Source organism: Mobula hypostoma, chromosome 10, assembly GCF_963921235.1.
Source record: "Mobula hypostoma chromosome 10, sMobHyp1.1, whole genome shotgun sequence".
Lineage (NCBI taxonomy): Eukaryota > Metazoa > Chordata > Chondrichthyes > Myliobatiformes > Myliobatidae > Mobula > Mobula hypostoma.
Window position 1 is genome coordinate 46,711,513 of NC_086106.1, and position 22,259 is coordinate 46,733,771.

Below are 22,259 nucleotides of genomic sequence, written 5' to 3' on the forward strand. Positions count from 1 at the left end.
GTCCTTTCAGAGTGCAGGAGTCTGCAGGTCCTTTCACAGTGCAGGAGTCTGCAGGTCCTTTCAGAGTGCAGGAGTCTGCAGGTCCTTTCAGAGTGCAGGAGTCTGCAGGTCCTTTCAGAGTGCAGGAGTCTGCAGGTCCTCTCAGAGTGCAGGAGCCTGCAGGTCCGTTCACGGTGCAGGAGCCTTTCAGAGTGCAGGAGTCTGCAGGTCCGTTCACAGTGCAGGAGTCTGCAGGTCCTTTCAGAGTGCAGGAGTCTGCAGGTCCTTTCACAGTGCAGGAGTCTGCAGGTCTTTTCAGAGTGCAGGAGTCTGCAGGTCCTTTCAGGGTGCAGGAGCCTGCAGGTCTTTTCAGAGTGCAGGAGCCTGCAGGTCCTTTCAGAGTGCAGGAGTCTGCAGGTCCTTTCAGAGTGCAGGAGTCTGCAGGTCCTTTCAGAGTGCACGAGTCTGCAGGTCCTTTCAGAGTGCAGGAGTCTGCAGGTCCTTTCAGAGTGCAGGAGTCTGCAGGTCCTTTTGCAATGCAGGAGTCTGCAGGTCCTTTCAGAGTGCAGGAGTCTACAGGTCCTTTCACAGTGCAGGAGTCTGCAGGTCCTTTCAGAGTGCTGGAGCCTGCAGGTCCGTTCACAGTGCAGGAGTCTGCAGGTCCTTTCACAGTGCAGGAGACTGCAGGTCCGTTCACAGTGCAGGAGTCTGCAGGTCCTTTCAGAGTGCATGGAGTCTGCAGGTCCTTTCACAGTGCAGGAGTCTGCAGGTCCTTTCAGAGTGCAGGAGTCTACAGGTCCTTTCACTCACAGTGCAGGAGTCTGCAGGTCCTTTCACAGTGCAGGAGTCTGCAGGTCCGTTCACAGTGCAGGAGCCTGCAGGTCCTTTCAGAGTGCAGGAGCCTGCAGGTCCTTTCAGAGTGCGGGAGCCTGCAGGTCCTTTCAGTGTGCGGGAGTCTGCAGGTCCTTTCAGAGTGCAGGAGCCTGCAGGTCCTTTCAGAGTGCAGGAGTCTGCAGGTCCTTTCAGAGTGCAGGAGCCTGCAGGTCCGTTCACAGTGCAGGAGCCTGCAGGTCCTTTCAGAGTGCAGGAGTCTGCAGGTCCATTCACAGTGCAGGAGTCTGCAGGTCCTTTCAGAGTGCAGGAGTCTGCAGGTCCTTTCACAGTGCAGGAGTCTGCAGGTCCTTTGAGAGTGCAGGAGTCTGCAGGTCCTTTCACAGTGCAGGAGTCTGCAGGTCCTTTCAGAGTGCAGGAGTCTGCAGGTCCTTTCAGAGTGCAGGAGTCTGCAGGTCCTTTCAGAGTGCAGGAGTCTGCAGGTCCTTTCAGAGTGCAGGAGCCTGCAGGTCCGTTCACAGTGCAGGAGCCTGCAGGTCCTTTCAGAGTGCAGGAGTCTGCAGGTCCGTTCACGGTGCAGGAGTCTGCAGGTCCTTCCAGAGTGCAGGAGTCTGCAGGTCATTTCACGGTGCAGGAGTCTGCAGGTCTTTTCAGAGTGCAGGAGTCTGCAGGTCCTTTCAGGGTGCAGGAGCCTGCAGGTCTTTTCAGAGTGCAGGAGCCTGCAGGTCCTTTCAGAGTGCAGGAGTCTGCAGGTCCTTTCAGAGTGCAGGAGTCTGCAGGTCCTTTCAGAGTGCAGGAGTCTGCAGGTCCTTTCAGAGTGCAGGAGTCTGCAGGTCCTTTCAGAGTGCAGTAGTCTGCAAGTCCTTTTGCAATGCAGGAGTCTGCAGGTCCTTTCAGAGTTCAGGAGTCTGCAGGTCCGTTCACAGTGCAGGAGTCTGCAGGTCCTTTCACAGTGCAGGAGACTGCAGGTCCGTTCACAGTGCAGGAGTCTGCAGGTCCTTTCAGAGTGCAGGAGTCTGCAGGTCCTTTCACAGTGCAGGAGTCTGCAGGTCCTTTCAGAGTGCAGGAGTCTACAGGTCCTTTCACAGTGCAGGAGTCTGCAGGTCCTTTCAGAGTGCAGGAGCCTGCAGGTCCTTTCACAGTGCAGGAGTCTGCAGGTCCGTTCACAGTGCAGGAGCCTGCAGGTCCTTTCAGAGTGCAGGAGCCTGCAGGTCCTTTCAGTGTGCGGGAGTCTGCAGGTCCTTTCAGAGTGCAGGAGTCTGCAGGTCCTTTCAGAGTGCGGGAGTCTGCAGGTCCTTTCAGAGTGCAGGAGTCTGCAGGTCCTTTCACAGTGCAGGAGTCTGCAGGTCCTTTCAGAGTGCAGGAGCCTGCAGGTCCTTTCACAGTGCAGGAGTCTGCAGGTCCGTTCACAGTGCAGGAGCCTGCAGGTCCTTTCAGAGTGCAGGAGCCTGCAGGTCCTTTCAGTGTGCGGGAGTCTGCAGGTCCTTTCAGAGTGCAGGAGTGTGCAGGTCCTTTTAGAGTGCAGGAGTCTGCAGGTCCTTTCAGAGTGCAGGAGTCTGCAGGTCCTTTCAGAGTGCAGGAGTCTGCAGGTCCTTTCAGAGTGCAGTAGCCTGCAGGTCCATTCACAGTGCAGGAGTCTGCAGGTCCTTTCAGAGTGCAGGAGTCTGCAGGTCCTTTCAGAGTGCAGGAGCCTGCAGGTCCATTCACAGTGCAGGAGTCTGCAGGTCCTTTCACAGTGCAGGAGTCTGCAGGTCCTTTCAGAGTGCAGGAGTCTGCAGGTCCTTTCACAGTGCAGGAGTCTGCAGGTCCTTTCAGAGTGCAGGAGTCTGCAGGTCCTTTCAGAGTGCAGGAGTCTGCAGGTCCTTTCAGAGTGCAGGAGTCTGCAGGTCCTTTCAGAGTGCAGGAGCCTGCAGGTCCGTTCACGGTGCAGGAGCCTTTCAGAGTGCAGGAGTCTGCAGGTCCGTTCACAGTGCAGGAGTCTGCAGGTCCTTTCAGAGTGCAGGAGTCTGCAGGTCCTTTCACAGTGCAGGAGTCTGCAGGTCTTTTCAGAGTGCAGGAGTCTGCAGGTCCTTTCAGGGTGCAGGAGCCTGCAGGTCTTTTCAGAGTGCAGGAGCCTGCAGGTCCTTTCAGAGTGCAGGAGTCTGCAGGTCCTTTCAGAGTGCAGGAGTCTGCAGGTCCTTTCAGAGTGCACGAGTCTGCAGGTCCTTTCAGAGTGCAGGAGTCTGCAGGTCCTTTCAGAGTGCAGGAGTCTGCAGGTCCTTTTGCAATGCAGGAGTCTGCAGGTCCTTTCAGAGTGCAGGAGTCTACAGGTCCTTTCACAGTGCAGGAGTCTGCAGGTCCTTTCAGAGTGCAGGAGCCTGCAGGTCCGTTCACAGTGCAGGAGCCTGCAGGTCCTTTCACAGTGCAGGAGACTGCAGGTCCGTTCACAGTGCAGGAGTCTGCAGGTCCTTTCACAGTGCAGGAGACTGCAGGTCCGTTCACAGTGCAGGAGTCTGCAGGTCCTTTCAGAGTGCATGGAGTCTGCTGGTCCTTTCACAGTGCAGGAGTCTGCAGGTCCTTTCAGAGTGCAGGAGTCTACAGGTCCTTTCACAGTGCAGGAGTCTGCAGGTCCTTTCACAGTGCAGGAGTCTGCAGGTCCGTTCACAGTGCAGGAGCCTGCAGGTCCTTTCAGAGTGCAGGAGCCTGCAGGTCCTTTCAGAGTGCGGGAGCCTGCAGGTCCTTTCAGTGTGCGGGAGTCTGCAGGTCCTTTCAGTGTGCAGGAGCCTGCAGGTCCTTTCAGAGTGCAGGAGTCTGCAGGTCCTTTCAGAGTGCAGGAGCCTGCAGGTCCGTTCACAGTGCAGGAGCCTGCAGGTCCTTTCAGAGTGCAGGAGTCTGCAGGTCCATTCACAGTGCAGGAGTCTGCAGGTCCTTTCAGAGTGCAGGAGTCTGCAGGTCCTTTCACAGTGCAGGAGTCTGCAGGTCCTTTGAGAGTGCAGGAGTCTGCAGGTCCTTTCACAGTGCAGGAGTCTGCAGGTCCTTTCAGAGTGCAGGAGTCTGCAGGTCCTTTCAGAGTGCAGGAGTCTGCAGGTCCTTTCAGAGTGCAGGAGTCTGCAGGTCCTTTCAGAGTGCAGGAGCCTGCAGGTCCGTTCACAGTGCAGGAGCCTGCAGGTCCTTTCAGAGTGCAGGAGTCTGCAGGTCCGTTCACGGTGCAGGAGTCTGCAGGTCCTTCCAGAGTGCAGGAGTCTGCAGGTCATTTCACGGTGCAGGAGTCTGCAGGTCTTTTCAGAGTGCAGGAGTCTGCAGGTCCTTTCAGGGTGCAGGAGCCTGCAGGTCTTTTCAGAGTGCAGGAGCCTGCAGGTCCTTTCAGAGTGCAGGAGTCTGCAGGTCCTTTCAGAGTGCAGGAGTCTGCAGGTCCTTTCAGAGTGCAGGAGTCTGCAGGTCCTTTCAGAGTGCAGGAGTCTGCAGGTCCTTTCAGAGTGCAGTAGTCTGCAAGTCCTTTTGCAATGCAGGAGTCTGCAGGTCCTTTCAGAGTTCAGGAGTCTGCAGGTCCGTTCACAGTGCAGGAGTCTGCAGGTCCTTTCACAGTGCAGGAGACTGCAGGTCCGTTCACAGTGCAGGAGTCTGCAGGTCCTTTCAGAGTGCAGGAGTCTGCAGGTCCTTTCACAGTGCAGGAGTCTGCAGGTCCTTTCAGAGTGCAGGAGTCTACAGGTCCTTTCACAGTGCAGGAGTCTGCAGGTCCTTTCAGAGTGCAGGAGCCTGCAGGTCCTTTCACAGTGCAGGAGTCTGCAGGTCCGTTCACAGTGCAGGAGCCTGCAGGTCCTTTCAGAGTGCAGGAGCCTGCAGGTCCTTTCAGTGTGCGGGAGTCTGCAGGTCCTTTCAGAGTGCAGGAGTCTGCAGGTCCTTTCAGAGTGCGGGAGTCTGCAGGTCCTTTCAGAGTGCAGGAGTCTGCAGGTCCTTTCAGAGTGCAGGAGTCTGCAGGTCCTTTCAGAGTGCGGGAGTCTGCAGGTCCTTTCAGAGTGAAGGAGTCTGCAGGTCCTTTCAGAGTGCGGGAGTCTGCAGGTCCTTTCAGAGTGCGGGAGTCTGCAGGTCCTTTCAGAGTGCAGGAGTCTGCAGGTCCTTTCAGAGTGCGGGAGTCTGCAGGTCTGTTCACAGTGCGGGAGTCTGCAGGTCCGTTCACAGTGCAGGAGTCTGCAGGTCCTTTCAGAGTGCAGGAGCCTGCAGGTCCGTTCACAGTGCAGGAGCCTGCAGGTCCTTTCAGAGTGCAGGAGCCTGCAGGTCCTTTCAGAGTGCAGGAGTCTGCAGGTCCTTTCAGAGTGCAGGAGTCTGCAGGTCCTTTCAGAGTGCAGGAGTCTGCAGGTCCTTTCAGAGTGCAGGAGTCTGCAGGTCCTTTCAGGGTGCAGGAGCCTGCAGGTCTTTTCAGAGTGCTGGAGCCTGCAGGTCCTTTCAGAGTGCAGGAGTCTGCAGGTCCTTTCAGAGTGCAGGAGTCTGCAGGTCCTTTCACAGTGCAGGAGTCTGCAGGTCCTTTCAGAGTGCAGGAGTCTGCAGGTCCTTTCAGGGTGCAGGAGCCTGCAGGTCTTTTCAGAGTGCGGGAGTCTGCAGGTCCTTTCAGACTGCTTGAGCCTGCAGGTCCTTTCAGAGTGCAGGAGTCTGCAGGTCCTTTCACAGTGCAGGAGTCTGCAGGTCCGTTCACAGTGCAGGAGTCTGCCGGTCCTTTCAGAGTGCAGGAGTCTGCAGGTTCTTTCACAGTGCAGGAGTCTGCAGGTCCTTTCAGAGTGCAGGAGCCTGCAGGTCTTTTCAGAGTGCAGGAGCCTGCAGGTCCTTTCAGAGTGCAGGAGTCTGCAGGTCCTTTCAGACTGCTGGAGCCTGCAGGTCCTTTCAGAGTGCAGGAGTCTGCAGGTCCTTTCAGAGTGCAGGAGTCTGCAGGTCCGTTCACAGTGCAGGAGTCTGCAGGTCCTTTCAGAGTGCAGGAGTCTGCAGGTCCTTTCAGAGTGCAGGAGTCTGCAGGTTCTTTCACAGTGCAGGAGTCTGCAGGTCGTTTCAGAGTGCAGGTGTCTGCACGTCCTTTCAGAGTGCAGGAGTCTGCAGGTCCTTTCAGAGTGCAGGAGTCTGCAGGTCCTTTCAGAGTGCGGGAGTCTGCAGGTCCTTTCAGAGTGCGGGAGTCTGCAGGTCCTTTCAGACTGCTGGAGCCTGCAGGTCCTTTCAGAGTGCAGGAGTCTGCAGGTCCTTTCAGAGTGCAGGAGTCTGCAGGTCCATTCACAGTGCAGGAGTCTGCAGGTCCTTTCAGAGTGCAGGAGTCTGCAGGTTCTTTCACAGTGCAGGAGTCTGCAGGTCCTTTCAGAGTGTAGGAGCCTGCAGGTCTTTTCAGGGTGCAGGAGCCTGCAGGTCCTTTCAGAGTGCAGGAGTCTGCAGGTCCTTTCAGACTGCTGGAGCCTGCAGGTCCTTTCAGAGTGCAGGAGTCTGCAGGTCCTTTCAGAGTGCAGGAGTCTGCAGGTCCATTCAGAGTGCAGGAGTCTGCAGGTCCGTCACAGTGCAGGAGTCTGCAGGTCCTTTCAGAGTGCAGGAGTCTGCAGGTCCTTTCAGAGTGCAGGAGTCTGCAGATTCTTTCACAGTGCAGGAGTCTGCAGGTCGTTTCAGAGTGCAGGAGTCTGCAGGTCCTTTCAGAGTGCAGGAGTCTGCAGGTCCTTTCAGAGTGCAGGAGTCTGCAGGTCCTTTCAGAGTGCAGGAGTCTGCAGGTCCTTTCAGAGTGCAGGAATTTGCAGGTCCTTTCAGAGTGCAGGAGTCTGCAGGTCCGTTCACAGTGCAGGAGTCTGCAGGTCCTTTCAGAGTGCAGGAGTCTGCAGGTCCTTTCAGAGTGCAGGAGTCTGCAGGTCCTTTCAGAGTGCTGGAGCCTGCAGGTCCTTTCAGAGTGCAGGAGTCTGCAGGTCCTTTCAGAGTGCAGGAATCTGCAGGTCCTTTCAGAGTGCAGGAGTCTGCAGGTCCGTTCACAGTGCAGGAGTCTGCAGGTCCTTTCAGAGTGCAGGAGTCTGCAGGTCCTTTCAGAGTGCAGGAGTCTGCAGGTCCTTTCAGTGTGCTGGAGCCTGCAGGTCCTTTCAGAGTGCAGGAGTCTGCAGGTCCTTTCAGAGTGCAGGAGTCTGCAGTTCCGTTCACAGTGCAGGAGCCTGCAGGTCCTTTCAAGTGCAGGAGTCTGCAGGTCCTTTTGCAGTGCAGGAGTCTGCAGGTCCTTTCAGTGTGCAGGAGCCTGCAGATGCTGGAACTGGAGCAAAATAAACTGCTGGAGGAACTCAGCAGGTAATGCAGAATTTAAGGAGAGAAATGGTTAACTGACATTTTATGTCACACTTCAGATGAAGTGTCTTGAGCGAATCATCGATTGTCCATTTGCCTCCAGAGCTGCTGCCTGATCTATTAAGTTCCACCAGCGGTTTGTTTTGCTTTTAAACTACATAATGGCCATGGGTAATGACTGACAACATATTTGATTTGTAAACTTTGCTTTCTGCAGTTCTTGGACCATTTGTTGGCTGGAATCGAAGATATCTGCGGACATTGGGGCCAATATTACTGGAAAGACAGGTACAACATTCTCCAAGTTGTGAGTGTTTGTTGGTGAAGTTTCTTCCTATGCGTAAGTGCCGGTGTGAGATACTGAAACCCGTTCCTGTTTCCGTTCAAGGGTCGGAAATGTTCTAAATACAGATCATAATTTGCAAGTATGGTATAAGAAATGGTCTGCATTTAAAGATCACCGATGACTTCTTAGTTTTCAAAACGAAACATACGGGTTGAACTCACAGACACCAGAAATGATTTCTGCTCCATGTATGTGTTTGTTAGCCAAAGCAATGGGATTCAGAAACTCAGACTGAGAGGCAGTTACAACTATCACACCATACACAGTTCAGAATACGTTGACATCTCTACCTACCTGGGAGATGTTAAAGATCAATGTCTCTGTGTGGGATCCAGAAATCATATGTGACAGACCTGAGAATAGTTATGAACCAGTTGGATTTTAAAGTCAATGGTAAATTTTGCATTCAATTTTTGGATTGCAGTTAATTATCTTTACACATCAGCATTTGTTCAGGACTGTGGAATTACCTGGACTTCAACTGAGATTCGGGTAGAGTTGGAATGGTTTTGCTGTACCTCCAACTGTTTACCATCAGACCAGCTTATTTTCCATTTATGTTCTGATGTCCATAACAACTCATTAATGTGACACTCTGCTTATGCCATCCATGCTGTATTTCATCTTGAATCAAAAGTTTATTTAGAAACCAGACCACAAATTGACAGATTTATTGAATACTGCGGCACAAGAATTTGAGTTCATTGTCTGTAGATTACTGACTATATACCATAGTCATAACAATGTAAGACACAGGAGCAGAATTAGGCCATTCAGCCCATCGAATTTGCTCCGCCATTCCATCATGGTTGATCCCAGATACCACTCAACCCCATACATCTGCCTTCTCACCATATCCTTTGATGCCCTGACTGATCAGGAAACGATCAACTGCTGCCTTAAATATACCCACAGACTGGCCTCCACCACAGTGTGCAGCAGAGCATTCCACAGATTCACTACTCTCTGGCTAAAAGAATTTCTCCTTGCCTCTGTTCTAAAAGGTCATCTCTCAATTTTCAGACTGTACTCTCTAGTTCTGGACATCCCCACCATGGGAAACACTCTCTCCACATCAACCCTATCTGGACCTTTCAACATTTGGTAGGTTTCAATGAGATTCCCACACACTCTCCTAAATTCCAGTGAGTACAGACCCAAAGCTGCCAAACTTTCCTTATATGTTAACCCCTTCATTCCTGGAATCAGCCTCGTGAACCTCCTCTGGACTCTCTCCAATGACATCACATCCTTTCTGATAAGAGGCCCAAAACTATTGACAATACTCCAAGTGCGGCCTGACTAGTGCCTTATAAAGGCTCAGTGTTATCTCCTTGATTTTATATTCTATTCCCCTTGAAATAAATGCCAACATTGTATTTGTCTTCTTTACCACTGACTCAGCCTGTGAATTAACCCTCTGGGAGTCTTGCACGAGGACTCCTAAGTCCCTCTCTCTGATGTTTGAATTTTCTTCCCATTTAGGTAATAGTCTGCTCTATTGTTCCTTTTACCAAAATGCATTATCATAAATTTCCCAACACTGTATTCCATCTGCCACTTTCTTGACCATTCTTCCAAGTTGTCTAAGTCCATTGTCTAAAGCCATCAATTCCATTATCCAAATCATTGACAAACAATGTGAAAAGTAGCAGTCCCAATACTGACCCCTGAGGAATAACACTAGTCACTGGCAGCCAACCAGAAAAGTCCCCTTTTATTCCCACTTGCCTGTCAGCTATTTCTCTATCCATGCCAGTATCTTTCCTGTAACGCCATGGGATTTTATCTTGTTAAGTAGCCTCATGTGTGGCACCTTATCAAATGCCTTCAGAAAATCCAAGTAAACGACATTCATTGCCTCTCCTTTGTCCACCCTGCTGGTTACTTCCTCAAAGAACTCTAACAGATTTGTCAGGCAAGGTTTCCCTTTACAGAAATCATGCTGATTTGATTTATTTTATCATTAGTCTCCAAGTACCCCGAAACCTCATCCTTAATAATAGACTCCAACACTTTCCCAGCCACTGAGGTTAGGCTAACTGGCCTATAATTTCCTTTCTTTTACTTCCCTCCCTTCTTAAAGAGTGGAGCAACATTTGCAATCTTCAGTCCTCCGGGACCATGCCAGAATCAAGTGATTCTTGAAAGATCATGACCAAAGCATCTGTTCTCTTCAGCAACCTCTCTCAGGACTCTGGGATGTAGTCCATCTGGTTCAGCTGACTTATCCACCTTAAGACCTTTGAGTCTGCCTAGCACTTTTTACTTTGTAATAGCAATGGCACTCACTCCTGGTCCCTGACATTCACAGATCTCTGACACACTGCTACTGTCTTCCACAGTGAAGACTGATGCAAAGCACTCATTAAATAATCTGGCATTTCTTTGTCCCCCCAGTACTAACTCACCAGCATCATTTTCCAGTGGTCCAATATCAACTCTCATCTCCCTTACTCTTTATATAACTGATCAGTCTTTTAGTATCCTGCTTTATATCATTGCCTAGTTTGCCCTCATATTTCATATTTTCCCTTATAGCTTCTTTAGTTGCCTTTTGTTGGATTTTAAAAGCTTCCCAATTATCCAACTTCCCAACCACTGTTGTAAACATTCTATGCCCTTTCCTTGGCTTTTATGCAGTCCTTCACTTCCCTTGGCTGCCACAGTTGCCAACCCCTGCCATTTGAGAACTTCTTCTATGGGACATATCTATCCTGCACCTTGTGAACTATTCCCGGAAACTTCAACCATCTCTGGTCTGCTGTCATCCCCGTTAGTATCCTCCTCCAATCCACCTGGGCAACCTCCTCTCTCATGCCTCTGTAATTCCCTTTATTTCATTGCGATACTGATACATGTGACTATGTTCCCCCCCTTACCCTTATTACATGCTTTTTCCAGCTTCCTTTGCAATCTCAACCGCACATCTCGGCTACCATTTGGAGGCCTGTATATGATTCCCATAATGTTTTTTTTACCTTGCAGTTTCTTAACTCCACCCACAAAGATTCAACATTCTCTGATCCTGTGTCACCCCTTTCTAAAGATGTGATTCCATCTCTGACCAACAGAGCCACACCACCTATGCCTTCCTGCCTGTCCTTTCAATACAAAGTATATCCATTGATGTTAAGCTCACAACTATGGCCTTCTTTCAGCCATGACTCAGTGATGCTCACAACATCATACCGACCAATCTTTAATTGCGCCTCGAGTTCATCCACCTTATTCTGAATGCTATGCACATTTAAATACAGCACCTTCAATCCTGCATTCTTTGCCCTTATGAATTTTACTTTCGTGGTACAATTTAACTCTTTGATCTGTTGGCATTTGTAACTAATCATTGGCTTGTCCTTCCTTACATTCATGCTACATTCATCATCTACCTGTAAACCTTCTAGTTCAGCCTCAGTTCTCTCATACTGGTTTCCATCCCCATACCATATTAGTTTAAACCACTTCCAATGGCTCCAGTAAACCTGCCCGCAAGATATTGGCCCTCCTCCGATTCAAATGCAACCTGACCCTTTTGTACGGGTCCCACCTGCCCCAGGAGAAGTCCCAATGATCCTGCACTCCTGCTCCCCAATTCTTCAACAATGCATTTATCTGCCACCTCATTCTATTCCTATCCCCACTGTTGTGTGGCACAAGCAGCAATCCTGAGATTACTACCCTTGAGGTCCTGTTTCTCAGTTCCCTTCCTCACTCCGTGTATTCTGATTTCTCCCTGTAGCCAATGCAGTGTTATCACGGCTCAGACTAACGCCGCTTTGAATAATCGACACCATCTTTGTCTATAAGATTGCCCGACTCATTGTGTTCTATCAGCACCTTTTTGTGTTGTTACAATTTTGATTTACGTCAGACTTTTTCGTAATTTGAGCAGCTGGAGCCTCAGTGACTTGGGAATGACCAACAGGTCACTGCTATTACGTTTGTAAAAGGACTCATTGATCCACAAGGTCACCACTGACCATTCCTATCCAGTGACTCTCCTACCCAGTCAATCTCACAAATACCCTGAAATGCCAACTCATTCCGATTCCTCCTCCATGGTATCTGATCCCAAAACATCTGAAGAGCCAGAATCACCAAAGGTACAAAGTCTGATGTGACATAAAATAGCAATGCATGACTGGCCACAGACAGAATGTTCTCAAGAAAAGAATATACAGACAATTTCACTGAGCCCTCATAAATACTCGTTAATATTGTTAACATCTGATATATAATCTAGCATACATTTGGTTCTATTTACTGCTCGACACTGCTGCATATTAGACTGAGAGAAAAATCCTTGAATGATAAATATATCTGTCAAAGCAAATTATAAAACTTATTCACCAATGTAAGATCAAAGAACACCTCCTCCCTTAGTATGTTGCAGGCATAAATTATTTCAATGGATTGTGAAAACCAAATATTCCTCTTTGTTGTTAAAATTGGAAAAATTCTGATGTAATAGTCATAGTGCATAGAAACTGGTCTGTGCTGACAAAGATTCCCATCTCATTTTATCCCGTTGTGGTTAGCCCACATCCCTCTCATCACCTCTTATCCACGCGTTACACACATGTCTGTCCAGTGTTGTTATTGCAGCTGTCCCAGCCACCTCCCCTGGCAGCTCACCACCTCTCCCTCCACATACTCACTACCGCTTCCTCCACATACTCACCACCTCTCCCTCCACATACTCACTACCGCTCCCTCCACATACTCACTACCTCTCCCTCCACATACTCACTACCGCTCCCTCCACATACTCACCACCTCTCCCTCCACATACTCACTACTGCTCCCTCCACATACTCACCACCACTCCTCCACATACTCACCACCTCTCCCTCCACATACTCACTACCTCTCCCTCCACATACTCACCACCTCTCCCTCCACATACTCACCACCTCTCTGTGAAGAAGTTGCAACATACAATTCCTGGAGGAACTCTAAAGGTTGAGCAGCCTCTGTGGTGGGAAAAGAATTGTCAATGTTTCAGGGCTGACGTGGGTGGTCTAATGGTAACAGTAAGATGATCTCTGTTTTCCGCTCCTCACCTCCACCGAGTATTGCCAGTATTCTCTTGTATTTCAAGTTTCCAGCTAATTCTCCACTTTGCATCTCACATTTCTACCATTGTTTCATTTCCTTCTATTAAACCCCTAGTCTCGGCAGAGCAGCTGTAATTAATAAGTCTTCTCACCCTCTCTGAGACAGCATGAAATGCACTTGTGCGACCTGAGCATGCCTTTTTATCTCCATCCCATTACTGACATTTCCTCTTTTCCTCCACTCTCCCTTCCTCTGCAAATTTAAATGAAATCGTTTTCCCTTGTTTCAGTGATCAATGTGAAGCATTAACCACTGTTCTTTTGTGGTACCTTCAGCACTTTCTGTTTTTATTTCAAGTTTCCAGCCTCTTCAGCTTTTCTGGGGAGGTGGGGTGGTTTAAAACAATGGTTTTTAATGCAATATTTCTTGATTCAGAATCAGAATCAGGTTTATGATCACTCACATGTGTCGTGAAATTCGTTAACTTAGCAACAGCAGTTCAATGCAATGCAAAATACAGAAGAAAAAATGATGAATAGATGAGAGTATCAATTACAGTATATGTATATTGAATAGATTAAAAATCGTGCAAAAAAAGTACGAGTTCAATGTCCATTTCAAATCGGATGGCAGAGGGAAAGAAGCTGTTCCTGAATCGCTGAGTGTGTGTCTTCAGGCCTCTGTACCTCCTACCTGATGGTAACGGTGAGAAAAGGGCATGTCCTGGGTGCTGGAGGTCTTCAATAATAGAGGGCTGCCATTCTGAGACACTGCTCCTTCAAGATGTCCTGGGTACTTTGTAGGCCAGTACCCAAGATGGAGCCAACTAGATTTACAATCCTCTGGACTGGATATTGAGCAATGAGGAAGGGTTAATTAGCAATCTTGTCGTGAGAGGCCCCTTGGGTAAGAGTGACCATAATATGGTGGAATTCTTCATTAAGATGGAGAGTGACATAGTTAATTCAGAAACAAAGGTTCTGAACTTAAAGAAGGGTAACTTCGAAGGTATGAGACATGAATTAGCTAAGATAGACTGGCAAATGACACTTAAAGGGTTGACGGTGGATATGCAATGGCAAGTATTTAAAGATCGCATGGATGAACTACAACAATTGTTCATCCCAGTTTGGCAAAAGAATAAACCAGGGAAGGTAGTGAACCTGTGGCTGACGAGTGAAATGAGGGATAGTATCAATTCCAAAGAAGAAAGATACAAATTAGCCAGAAAAAGCGGCTAAACTCTTTAGATTCTGGATTAGATCCTGAGAATTGGAGGGTGGCTAATGTAACCCCACTTTTTAAAAAAGGAGGGAGAGAGAAACTGGGGAATTATAGACTGGTTAGCCTGACGTCGGTAGTAGGGAAAATGCTAGAGTCAGTTATCAGAGATGTAATAACAGCACTTTTGGAAAGCGGTGAAATCATCGGACAAAGTCAGCATGGATTTGTGAAAGGAAAATCATGTCTGACGAACCTCATAGAATTTTTTGAGAATGTAACTAGTAGAGTGTATAGGGGAGAACCAGTGGATGTGGTATATTTGGATTTTCAAAAGGCTTTTGACAAGGTCCCACGCAGGAGATTAGTGTGCAAACTTAAAGCACACGGTATTGGGGGTTTGGTATTGATGTGGATAGAGAATTGGTTGGCAGACAGGGAGCAAATAGTGGGATTAATGGGACCTTTTCAGAATGGTGGGCAGTGACTAGTGGGGTACGGCAAGGCTCAGTGCTGGGACCCCAGTTGTTTACAAAATATATTAATGACTTCGACGAGGGAATTAAATGCAGCATCTCCAAGTTTGCGGATGACACGAAGCAAGGCGGCAGTGTTAGCTGTGAGGAGGATGCTAAAAAGGATGCAGGGTGACTTGGATAGGTTAGGTGAGTGGGCAGATGCAATTTAATATGGATAAATGTGAGGTTATCCATTTTGATGGCAAAAACAGGAAAATAGATTTTTATCTGAATGGTGGCCGATTTGGAAAAGGGGGGGTGCAACGAGACTTGGGTGTCATTGTACACCAGTCATTGAAAGTGGGCATGCAGGTACAGCAGGCGGTGAAAAAGGCAGTTGGTATGCTGGCATTCATAGCAAGAGGATTTGAGGACAGGAGCAGGGAAGTACTACTGCAGTTGTACAAGGCCTTGGTGAGACCACACCTGGAGTATTGTGTGCAGTTTTGGTCCCCTAATCTGAGGAAAGACATCTTTGCCATAGAGGGAGTACAAAGAAGGTTCACCAGATTGATTCCTGGGATGGCAGGACTTTCATGTGATGAAAGACTAGATCGACTAGGCTTATACTCGTTGGAATTTAGAAGATTGATGGGGGGATCTTATTGAAACATATAAAATCCTAAAGGGATTGGACAGGCTAGATGCAGGAAGATTGTTCCCGATGTTGGGGAAGTCCAGAACGAGGTGTCACAGTTTGAGGATAAAGGGGAAGCCTTTTAGGACCGAGAATAGGAAAAACTTCTTCACACAGAGAGTGGTGAACCTGTGGAATTCTCTGCTACAGGAAACAGTTGAGGCCAGTTCATTGGCTATATTTAAGAGGGAGTTAGATATGCCCCTTGTGGCTAAAGGGATCACGGGGTATGGAGAGAAGGCTGGTACAGGGTTCTGAGTTGAATGATCAGCCATTATCACACTGAATGGCAGTGCAGGCTCGAAGGGCCAAATGGCTTACTCCTGCACCTATTTTCCATGTTTCTATGTTTCTATGACCTCTATTAATCCTCCTAATTTCCTTCTTAAGCATTAACTTGCATTTTTTACACTCCTCAAGTAACTCCTCAAAGACTTTATTATTTTAAAAGGGTTCATTGTATGTGTGTGACATGTCAATACAATAAATTGAAAGTTATTGTTAGTCAAGAGTGCTACATATTCTAATGGCGTGCTTACTAGTGAGTCTAGAAATCACATCTGTTGTCATGAGGAAGCTCTTGTCATGACCCCGTCCGCTGGTCCCTTTCTCCCTGGTTGGTAGAGTTCACAGATAATAGCAGAGAACACATTTGTTGTTGGTGTGTGTTGACATAAGCAAATTGGTGCCAATCCTACAGCAATGGGTGGGTTCTGTGGGAGTGGAGAGTGGGGACAGACTGCCTACACTGTTGATCAGTGGGTTTTGTGGGAGTTGGACAGACTGCCTACAGTGTTGATGAGTGGGAGTGGGGACAGACTGCCTACACTGTTGATGGGTGGGTTTTGTGGGAGTGGGACAGACTACCTACACTGTTGATGGGTGGGAGTGGGGACAGACTGCCTACACTGTTGATGGGTGGGAGTGGGACAGACTGCCTACACTGTTGATGGGTGGGAGTGGGGACAGACTGCCTACACTGTTGATGGGTGGGAGTGGGGACAGACTGCCTACACTGTTGATGGGTGGGAGTGGGGACAGACTACCTACACTGTTGATGGGTGGGAGTGGGACAGACTGCCTACGCTGTTGATGGGTGGGAGTGGAGACAGACTGCCTACACTGTTGATGGGTGGGAGTGGGGACAGACTGCCTACACTGTTGATGGGTGGGAGTGGGGACAGACTGCCTACACTGTTGATGGGTGGGAGTGGGGACAGACTGCCTACACTGTTGATGGGTGGGTTTTGTGGGAGTGGGACAGACTGCCTACACTGTTGATGGGTGGGAGTGGGGACAGACTGCCTACACTGTTGATGGGTGGGAGTGGGACAGACTGCCTACACTGTTGATGGGTGGGAGTGGGGACAGACTGCCTACACTGTTGATGGGTGGGTTTTGTGGGAGTGGGACAGACTGCCTACACTGTTGATGGGTGGGAGTGGGGACAGACTGCCTACACTGTTGATGGGTGGGTTTTGTGGGAGTGGGACAGACTGCCTACACTGTTGATGGGTGGGAGTGGGACAGACTGCCTACACTGTTGATGGGTGGGAGTGGGGACAGACTGCCTACACTGTTGATGGGTGGGTTTTGTGGGAGTGGGACAGACTGCCTACACTGTTGATGGGTGGGAGTGGGGACAGACTGCCTACACTGTTGATGGGTGGGTTTTGTGGGAGTGGGGACAGACTGCCTACACTGTTGATGGGTGGGTTTTGTGGGAGTGCGGACAGACTGCCTACACTGTTGATGGGTGGGTTTTGTGGGGAAGTTGGGGAAGTCCAGAATGAGGAGTCACAGTTTAAGGATAAAGGGAAAGCCTTTTAGGACTGAGATGAGGAAAAACTTCTTCGCACAGAGAGTGGTGAATCTATGGAATTCTCTGCCACAGGAAACAGTTGAGGCCAGTTCATTGCCTATATTTAAGAGGGAGTTAAATATGGCTCTTGTGGCTAAAGGGATCAGGGGGTATGGGGAGAAGGCAGGTACAGGGTTCTGGGTTGGATGATCGGCCATGATCGTACTGAATGGCGGTGCAGGCTCGGAGGGCTGAATGGCCTACTCCTGCACCTATTTTCTATTTTTCTATGTTTCTATTCCAATGAGACGGGGAAAGAATAGTAGGGTACAGGAACTGTAGTGGACAAAAGCTGTTGTAAATCTAGTCAAGAAGAAAAGCTTACGAAAGTTTCAAAAAACTAGGTAATGATAGAGATCTAGAAGATTATAAGGCATGCAAGAAGGAGCTTAAGAAGGAAGATAGGAGAGCCAGAAGGGGCCATGAGAAGGCCTTGGCGGGCAGGATTAAGGAAAACCCCAAGGCATTCTACAAGTATGTGAAGAGCAAGAGGATAAGACATGAGAGAATAGGACCGATCAAATATGACAGTGGAAAATTGTGTATGGAACCAGAGGAGATAGCAGAGGTACTTAATGAATACCTTGCTTCAGTATTCACTATGGAAAAGGATATTGGCGACTGTGAAGATGACTTACAGCAGACTGAAAAGCTTGAGTATGTAGATATTAAGAAAGAGGAAGTGCTGGAGCTTTTGGAAAGCAACAAGTTTGATCAGTCACCGGGACCAGGTGAGATGTACCCCAGGCTACTGTGGGAGGCTAGGGAGGAGACTGCTGAGCCTCTGGCGATGATCTTTGCATCATCAATGGGGACGGGAGATATTTTGGAGGATTGGAGGGTTGCAGATGTTGTTCCATTATTCAACAAAGGGAGTAGAGATCGCCCAGGAAATTATAGACTGGTGAGTCTTACTTCAGTGGTTGGTAAGTTGATGGAGAAGATCCTGAGAGGAAGGATTTATGAACATTTGGAGAGGCATACTATGATTAGGAATAGTCAGCATGGCTTTGTCAAAGGCAGGTCGTGCCTGACAAGCCTGATTGACTTTTTTGAGGATGTGACTAAACACTTTGATGAAGGTAGAGTAGTAGATGTAGATTTCAGCAAGGCATTTGACAAGGTACCCCATGCAAAGCTTATTGAGAAAATAAGGAGGCATGGGATCCATGGGGACTTTACTTTGTGGATCCAGAACTGGCTTGCCCACAGAAAGCAAAGAGTGGTTGTAGATGGGTCATATTCTGCATGGAGGTCAGTGACCAGTGGTGTGCTTCAGGGATCTGTTCTGGGACCCCTACTCTTTGTGATTTTTATAAATGACCTGGATGAGGAAGTGGAGAGATGGCTTAGTAAGTTTGCTGATGACACAAAGGTTGGGGGTGTTGTTGATAGTGTGGAGGGCTGTCAGACATTACAGTGGGATATTGATAGGATGCAAAACTGGGCTGAGACGTGGCAGATGGAGTTCAACCCAGATAAGTGTGAGGTGGTTCATTTTGGTAGGTCAAATATAATGGCAGAATATAGTATTAATGGTAAGACTCTTGGCAGTGTGGAGGATCAGAGGAGTCTTGGGGTCTGAGTCCGTAGGACACTCAAAGCTGCTGCACAGGTTGACTCTGTGGTTAAGAAGGTATACAGTTTATTGGCCTTCATCGACCGTGGGATTGGGTTTAAGAGCTGAGAGGTAATGTTGCAGCTATATAGGACCCTGCTCAGACACCACTTGGAGTACTGTGCTCAGTTCTGGTCGCCTCACTATAAGAAGGATCTGAAAACTATAGAAAGGGTGCAGAGGAGATTTACAAGGATGTTGCCTGGATTGGGGAGCATGCCTTATGAGAATAGGTTGAGTGAACTCGCCCTTTTCTCCTTGGAGCGTCCGAGGATGAGAGATGACCTGATAGAGGTGTATAAGATGATGAGAAGCATTGATCGTGTGGATAGTCAGAGGCTTTTTCCCAGGGCTGAAATGGCTGCCACAAGAGGACACAGTTTTAAGGTGCTTGGAAGTAAGTACAGAGGAGATGTCAGGGGTATTTTTTTTTATACAGATAGTGGTGAATGCATGGAATGGGCTGCTGGCGACGGTGGAGGAGGATACGATAGGGTCTTTTAAGAGACTCCTGGATAGGTACATAGAGCTTAGAAAAATAGAGGGCTATGGGTAACCCTAGATAATTTCTAAGGTAAGGACATGTTTGGCACAGCTTTGTGGGCTGAAGGGCCTGGATTGTTCTGTAGGTTTAGATTATGATGACACATAGTCCTCTTTTATTGTCATTTAGTAGTGCATGCATTAAGAAATGATACAATATTTCCTCCAGTGTGATATCACAAAACACAGGACAGACCAAGACTGAAAAAACTGACAAAACCACATAATTATAACATATAGTTACAGCAGTGTAACAATACCATAACTTGATGAAGAAGTCCATGAGCACAGTAAAAGTTCAAAGTCTCTCAAATGTCCCACATCTCACGCAGACGGTAGAAGGAAGAAAAACTCTCCCTGCCATGCCGACCACAGTCCGACTCTGAGTCATCCGAAAACTTCGAGCTCTGATCAGCTGTCCGACACCTAGTACTGAGCGCCATCTCTGTTCGAACGATTTGACCTCAACCTCGGTCGCCAACAGCAGGCAAAGCCGAGGATTTTGAGGCCTACCCTCCGAAAGATTCCTGACCGCGCAGTAACGACAGCAGCGAACAAGCGTTTCAGAAATTTCTCCAGATGTTCCTCTGTGCTTTCATGTCCATTCTCCATCAAATCAGAATTGTCCACGGCCCCTATTTAACAGATACGATATCATTTTTCATCGGAGGGCTGCACACGCGCAGGTGCACTGCTTTGTCTCCTCCTGCCTATATTTCTATATTTCTATGTTCTATGTTTCAATGCACCGATATATTGGAACCAAGTGAGGTCCTCAGAGATCTTGACTCTCAGGAAATTAAAACTGTTTACTCTGCACTTCGGATCCCTCTATGAGGATTGGTACGTGTTCCTTCGTCTTACCCTTCCTTAAGTCCACAATCAGCTCTTTCATCTTACTGACTTTGAGTGTCAGCTTGTTGCTGTGACAGCATTCCACTGGTTGGTATATCTCTCTCCTGCACACTCTCTTATCACCATCTGAGCTTCTACCAATAATGGTTGTATCATCAGCAAATTTGTAGATGGTACTTGAGCTATGCCTAGCCACATAGTCATGGGTATAGAGAGAGTAGAGCTCTGAGTTAAGCACACATCACTGAGGTGCACCAGTATTTATTGTCAGCGAGGAGAAAACATTGTCACCAATCTGCACAGATTGTGGTCTTCCAGTTAGGAAGTCGAGGATCCAATTGAAGAGGGAGGTACAGAGGCCCAGGTTCTGTAACTTCTCAATCAGGATTGTGGGAATGATGGTGTTAAATGTTGAGCTATAGTCAGTGAACAGCAGCCTGACATAGGTGTTTGTGTTGTCCAGGTGGTCTAAAGGTGTGTGAAGAGCAATTGAGATTGTGTCTGTCATTGACCAATTGTGGTGAAAGGCAAATTGCAATGGGTCCAGGTCCTTGCTGAGGCAGGAGTTCAGTCTAGTCATGACCAACCTCTCAAAGCATTTCACTACAGTTGATGTGAGTGCTACTGGGCGATAGATTCAATTGACTTAACTAAGTTGACCCTTGATTAAAAGAACCAGATCTTGAATTACTAGCTCATTCCTCCCAATGGCATTTGTCTGATTTTGCCATCACAGTTTCTTCCATAATCTGTCAATTTTCGTCAACTCTTTAATTATCCTTAATGTATTTGAGGTACTTCTGAGCATTAGGGTAATTCTGATTACTAAGCTAAAGGATAGAATAAACATTGGGACTCTGCTCTGGAAAAGGGGCAATCCACAACATCTGCTCTCTGGATATTCTCCTTTTTCTTTTCTTTCTTTTTCAATCTTTTTATTAATTTCAAAATATAGAAACAAAATATAGCAATAATACAAATAGTAGGAGATATATTGTTACACTTAAAAAAAGTAATTGCGAAACCAAGTAGTGTAAATTAACAAAGCTCCCAAACATGTAAAACTAACCACGGATAATACAAAGCAAAAAAAAAACTCGAAAAAAAAAATCATGAAAAAGAAAAAAAAAACAAAACAAAAAAAAGCAAACCCCATCCCCAAAGAAAAACGAAATTAATCAACTAAACTAAAAGACTTGGGCAAAACTAACAACTTAAAAATGGAAAAGAAGAAAACCTTAGTGTCGACGACTCCAATCCCCTCCAACAACAGTACAGAGAGATAAAACAAGTTTGGAAATGATCAAATTACATCAAATGAAAATGCTGAATGAATGGCCTCCAAGTTTTTTCAAACTTAATGGAAGGGTCATAAACTGCACTTCTAATTTTCTCCAAATTCAAACACACCATAGTTTGTGAAAACCAATGAAATACAGTAGGAGGGTTAATCTCTTTCCAATTCAACAAAATGGACCTTCAAGCTATTAAAGTAAGAAATGCAATCATCCTGCGTGATGAAGAGGTTAAATTATTTAAGTCTATCATTGGTAGTCCAAAGATAGCAGTAATTGGATGAGGTTGTAAGTCTATATTTAGGACCGTTGAAATAATATCAAAAATATCTTTCCAATATTTCTCCAACAAGGGACATGACCAGAACATGTGGGTTAAAGAAGCTATCTCGGAATGACATCTGTCACATATTGGATTAATATAAGAGTAATAACGAGATAGTTTATCTTTGGACATATGAGCCCTCTGCACTACTTTAAACTGTATCAACCTGTGCTTAGCACATACAGAGGATGAATTCACCAACTGAAGAATTTTTTCCCATTTTTCAGTCGGTATACTAATCTCAAGTTCTCTTTCCCAGTCAGCTTTAATTTTATTAGAAGCATCAGGACATAAATTCATCATTATATTATATATAATTGCTGAGAGAGACTTAAACCTAAGATTTTTTCCAAAGTGTCCATTGGATATGGGTGTGGAAAATTAGGGGAGACAGTAATTAAAAAGTTTCTAATCTGTAGTTATCTAAAAAAGTGAGATCTAGGTAAGTTATACTTATTAGAGAGTTGATCAAAAGACATAAAACAATTATCCAAAAATAAATCGCGAAAAGATATTATACCTTTGGTTTTCCAATCAAAGTAAGCTTGATCCATCGTGGAAGGTTGAAAAAGAAAATTTGATATAATGGGACTTGCTAGAATAAATTGATTAAACCCAAAAAATCTTCGGAATTGAAACCATATACATAAAGTATGCTTAACTATTGGGTTGTTCATTTGTTTATATGATTTAAAAGAAGTAAAAGGAAGTAAAGTTCCTGAAACTGAACCCAAGGAAAACCCTTGTAATGAATTAGATTCAAGATTTACCCAATGAGGGTTTAAAGATGCGTCCAAATCTTGTAACCAAAATTTTAAATATCGAATATTAATTGCCCAATAATAGAATCTAAAATTCGGGAGGGCGAGCCCCCACTCCTTTTTAGATTTCTGTAGATACCTTTT

At 47.1% G+C, this 22,259-nt stretch overlaps 1 protein-coding gene across 6 annotated transcripts in view; it reads left to right on the top strand.

Annotated features, from left to right (window-relative positions):
* Positions 1 to 22,259, top strand: part of LOC134352884 (sodium/hydrogen exchanger 2-like) — a 426,743-nt gene that overhangs the window by 313,897 nt on the left and 90,587 nt on the right. For all 6 annotated transcript variants that reach the window (XM_063060448.1, XM_063060451.1, XM_063060454.1 and 3 more), the window contains exon 7: positions 7,292 to 7,362. In XM_063060448.1, coding sequence (XP_062916518.1) covers positions 7,292 to 7,362 — 71 coding nt within the window. The remainder of the gene's footprint in view (positions 1 to 7,291; positions 7,363 to 22,259) is intronic.